Here is a 4,845-nt window from a genome sequence, read left to right on the forward strand (position 1 = left end):
TTTTATTTTTTGTTGTTAACCCCAAAATAATAATCCAGAGTCAAATCGCTTTTTACAGAGCAGGCAAGCGGAATTATATTTTTCGACAACATCACCTGCACTGTATTGCTCAATAAAGAATTTTTTTAAAGCGATAATAAGCCTAATATTTAAAATATTAGCTTTGAGTTGACTTTTACGATATTTTTCAGTCCATCACTTAAGCCTTTGTAAGACTCTAGTATATTCTGAATAAAAATCACTAATTTAATCCTCGAAAAGAATTTTAATTTATTTGGGGTACATAAAACAACGACAATTTGGATGTTGATCTTATGGCGTATTTGGTAGTTGAATGAGGGATTCTATTTGGTTGAGATTTTTTAGCTGGTTCCTCATATTCCGTAGATATTGGTCTTCAAACTGCTGCAGCAAATTCTTCAAGGCGCCCAGTTTTCTCAACAGCGGATCGGTTCGTCGAAGTTTTCTCGTTAGCTGAGCGTCGTCATTTCCCAAATCGTTGGCTGATAACGCGTTATCGGACCTCAATTTGCCAAACGTCGGTGATTCGCTTTTGGGAAAGTTTGTAAGGGCTGATGTTCTGTCCATTTTCGCTGCCCCCCGTTCTGGCATTTTAGCTTTGTACATTTCTCGGAAGTTCGTCTTATTATCCAGATTTGCGGCACTTCTTACGCCGTCTTCTTTTTCGCTCTCTTTAGCCTGTTCGAGAAAATGTCTGAGGTTATCTATATAATAAAAGAAACGCGTTTCTTTTCATTACGATTTTATCGAAGTTCTTTTCTGAAATATCTCGGAATAACGGATTGGACTCTTTTCGCGGAGATTTTTGGATGACCGTACAGGGAATCACCAGGTGCATGTATTTCGATAAGGTTTCGATGTCCATCACTCGTTCGCGCGCCAAAAACGAAATCGTCTGTCTCAATCTCGCTTTCAGTTTGTTAGATCAGGTTGAATACGCTCACACCTTTTAGATAGTCAAGAAACAGTCTTAGGCCTAAATGATGATAAAACCAATTTTTAAAAATCTCCTAGCAACGTTTGACATTTAAAACCGATTTTGTTTGAAGTCGCGAGAGAATTTCACGCCCTGGTTCCTAGGAGCAACAAACACACAAGGAGAACGCAACCCGTCAAAAGTCGTGCATTTTCTTGTGTACAATTTAGCTGCCGTCATAAGGGGGAAAATAGGGAAATTGTCATCCCCCTTTCCGTAAAACATTCAGCGTAAAGGTTCGTCCAATGCAATTTGTACACAACATTGCGTTAGCGTGTTTAGAGGCTAGCTGCGTTCTCCTGGTGTTTGTTGCTCCTAGCTGGTACTTGACTGAAGGCGAACTACGTGCTTAATGCCAGTAATCATAGATTATGTTTTAAAAGACTTTTCTTAAAGGGATAACTTGGGTAATCGATGCCAACATTTTATCACTGTATGATTTTTCGCGTTTTCGATTTGACGTCACGATAGGCATTCGGAGAGAAGGTTTTTTTGCTGTCTTGAAGTCAAACGCGTCGGTGTTTACAGTTTAGCTGGCGGAGGAGTTAAAATTATACTACTATATTGTTTTAATCAAAGGCCTATCATTTAATTGGAATGCCTCAGCTACTGCAATGGCCGTTTTCGCTTTTTCTAATAAAGGAATGATCGTCGCAACAATAAAGAATATTGTCGTCAACAAATACGTCATTTACCAACTCATTAATTATTGAAAATAACATTTTTCGCTTCCTCAGATTCTCGGGGCCCGTAACATTTATAGCTGCCATCTTTAAAAACAGCGCTGACTACGTCACTATGACGACAAGCAAACATCAAGTGAAAACCGATTTTTCCCAGATTTGCTGCGAGGCATTTCAAATTTTGTGTACCTCATAAGATAGATTTTTAATTGTTTATTTATTTATTCTCCTAAATCTATACATAGATTACGAAGCCTAAATAGGCTTGTATGTAACCGTCAGGACTCAATAATTACAACGAAATGGTAAAAGTAATATAGGGTAGGAATCAAAATGTAAAGGGAATACAATAGTACGAATTGGACAGATCATATACAATGAAATCAACACGGGGAAACACAAGCGCGAATTAACAAAAAATTAAAGAAATAATAATAAGATAAATAGTTAGTATGTTTTAGGAAGTGTCGTAGAAAGTCACCAGCTTGCCTTCGGAAAGCCCACCGAGGCTCACAGGAAATCTTCCCTATTGTTGACGTCATAAATTGTTGCATAGATTATAAGATTTCCAACCTAATTCCTACCGTCCATAAAATTATGCGTTGATTCTTTAAGCACGCGCGAGTTTGAGTGCTCCATTCAAAATAAATACGCGCGCTCAATGACTTTAGCAATGCATCGGGAAATACCGAAAATCCGTATTATTTTTCGAATGCTTATTACATTATCGTTTGTTTTGGAACTAAGGTATTGATTTCCGTTTAATGGAATTATCTCCCGGAACACCTGCATGAAAGCTATCCCCATCAGCTATCCCATTTCCGGAAGGAACTCACTGTACTTCTAGATATTGCTGTATAATTTGAAATCTTTGTAATAACATAAGCCATTAAGCCTATCATAAGGTCCCCAAGCTCCCCATAAGCAAAGGCCTACCATAGGGGCCCATGTTAACTGCGTTATCCTGGCTAGTGTCCGTTGTCTAAATTCAACTACACAATAATCAAACCAAAACATTAAATTTCAAAAGTATAAGATTTTTACTGACAGTGACTCGCTGTTAGGTTATAGAAATTGTTGGTACCGTATGATACGCGATGTGGCGATGAGTCATATTATTTTAGACGTAACTAAAAGATACAAAATATTAAATGAGCATAAATAATATTTAACCAACTAAACCCTTATCCCTAGAGTAGAGGCTGTATGGCTGGTCTTTCCGGGGCCCCAAAACTGGCTGGGGGCCCTGGGCTGTAGCCCATTTAGCCCATGCCTTAAGACGGCCCTGATTTTAAGTTTGAAAGCGATAAAATTGCGAATTAGCCTTGGCTACGGTGCTAAGGGCTCGCGCCGGAGATTTCTCCCGGGAGGTTCTAAGTTTAAAAACGTTCGCCCACGACTTCTGCGCATTCATCATGCAACGCGCGAAGTTCATTTGGGGAAATGCCTAGTTGAGGATGTTTCCACTAGGAGGTGCAGATTTTGAATACTTACCTCTTAATAACGGGTATGTGATCATCAAAAATTTGACCTAGACCTTTGCTTATGGGGACATTATGATAGGCTTATGGTAATAATTCTGTCTCGGTATCGACGTGATCGGTTTCGATAATCAATTTCCTTATACGTAAAATGATTTTATGAAAGGTATAATTTCGATTCCGATGTCGTATTAGTGTTCTTCATAAGGGTTAAAATGATTTTTGAAAATCTCAAAGTTAATCTACTATTTTCTCACTGGTTTCCCTCTAAACATTATCTCTCGGCTCGCTCTAGTAGCAGCCAATATAAACATCTACCGGCAAATTACGTCAACAATAGGTATCCAAAAATAATCTGACACCGAGTCTGACACTATCTCTTGAAAGAGTATTTAATGTCTTATTTTAAATACTTCTATTAAAGGGAGTATGAACTTCCATATTTATGGTGGATCAATGAGTTTGACATTTCTCCCACCATGTTTAAGAAATGCTACAATTGGTTGTCGCTAGCACAAGATTTTTCAATTTAGTTCATTATCTTTTCATAAAGAGTATTTAGTGTTTTATTTTAAATAATTTTATTATTTTTATAAATATTGAGAACGAAGTATTTTACCAACTCTACTGGCGAGTTAATTCTGTAAAAGCATAAAGTATTTCACTTAATCTGATAGAAACATTGCCCAAATCGTTTTTACACTAACGAGTAAGTAATGAATATAATTATGCAAATATTAAAGGGGGGGGAAATGAATTGGATTGTTGGCGAATTCGGCCTTCTTAAAACATTAAATTGTCGTTATTTTTGGGGTGTATGTCCTCAAGGGCGTATTTAAGGGGAGGAGTTCGGGGGAATCGAGGGGGCTGTATCCACGGGGAAAGCGAAGTTCAAGCCCCATCCGAAATAAAAACTCCCCTGTACACTCTTAAATACAATTATATTTGTTATTAAAGAGTTAATTATGTAGCCAAAAATGTATCGACCATTTAACGTTTAACTCGACGTACAAAGTCAAATTCGGAGTTTACCAGAGATTGCTCGGCGTAAATTACGAGCCTTCGCGTGATTCGGGGAATGACTTAATTGAGATCGAGGCTTGCACGCATCATTTTGGGCTACGCAACTTTGTAAAATTGCCCGTCACTTCGCCCGTTTTCCCCTTAAATTTAAACCAAGAATGTATTTATTTATACTAAGGGAGAATGAATATGTCGAGACTATCGACGGAGACGTTGAGGCCCTAACACCGTCACGCTAATGGGGGGGGGGGGGGGAGGAGGCGGTCTTATTTTTTGCGTCCTCTCAGCAGCGTGAATCGCGTCGAAAAACGTAATTTTTAAGAACCAATGAGATTGCAGTATTATTTGATTTTATTAAAGTGGAGGAGCATACCGCGGGCCCCAACGGGTGGAATTGGAGAAGCGGTAAAAATAATCTCGACATATTCATTCTCCCTGAGTATAAATAAATACATTCTTGTTTAAACGCCAACAAGTTAACAAGTATTTTATTCTTAATGTTAGTTAATATTTTGAGTTTTTTTGAAAGTTCAAGCGATTGAAAATTGAACGGAGATTTAATTTATCGTATAGCGGAATTGATACTCGAGTATTTCCGTTCACATTCCGTAAGGAGAGTACGCGTTTTCTAGTACGGGTCAATACGCGGAGTTTCGGAATC

The 4,845-nt window shown here is 38.1% G+C and overlaps 1 protein-coding gene across 1 annotated transcript; it reads right to left on the reverse strand.

Annotated features, from left to right (window-relative positions):
• Positions 1-245: 245 nt before the first annotated feature.
• On the reverse strand, positions 246-1,073 carry LOC149935282 (uncharacterized). The gene is made up of 2 exons (XM_090154082.1): positions 761-1,073; positions 246-699 (listed from the first exon to the last, which is right to left on the reverse strand). Exons 1-2 carry the CDS (start codon positions 884-886, stop codon positions 313-315), a joined length of 513 nt encoding a protein of 170 aa, XP_090010208.1. The 5' UTR covers positions 887-1,073; the 3' UTR covers positions 246-312.
• Positions 1,074-4,845: the final 3,772 nt, after the last annotated feature.

Source organism: Leiobunum rupestre, chromosome 7 (genome assembly GCF_980474605.1).
Source record: "Leiobunum rupestre chromosome 7, qqLeiRupe1.1.hap1, whole genome shotgun sequence".
In the NCBI taxonomy this organism is placed as follows: Eukaryota; Metazoa; Arthropoda; class Arachnida; order Opiliones; family Sclerosomatidae; genus Leiobunum; species Leiobunum rupestre.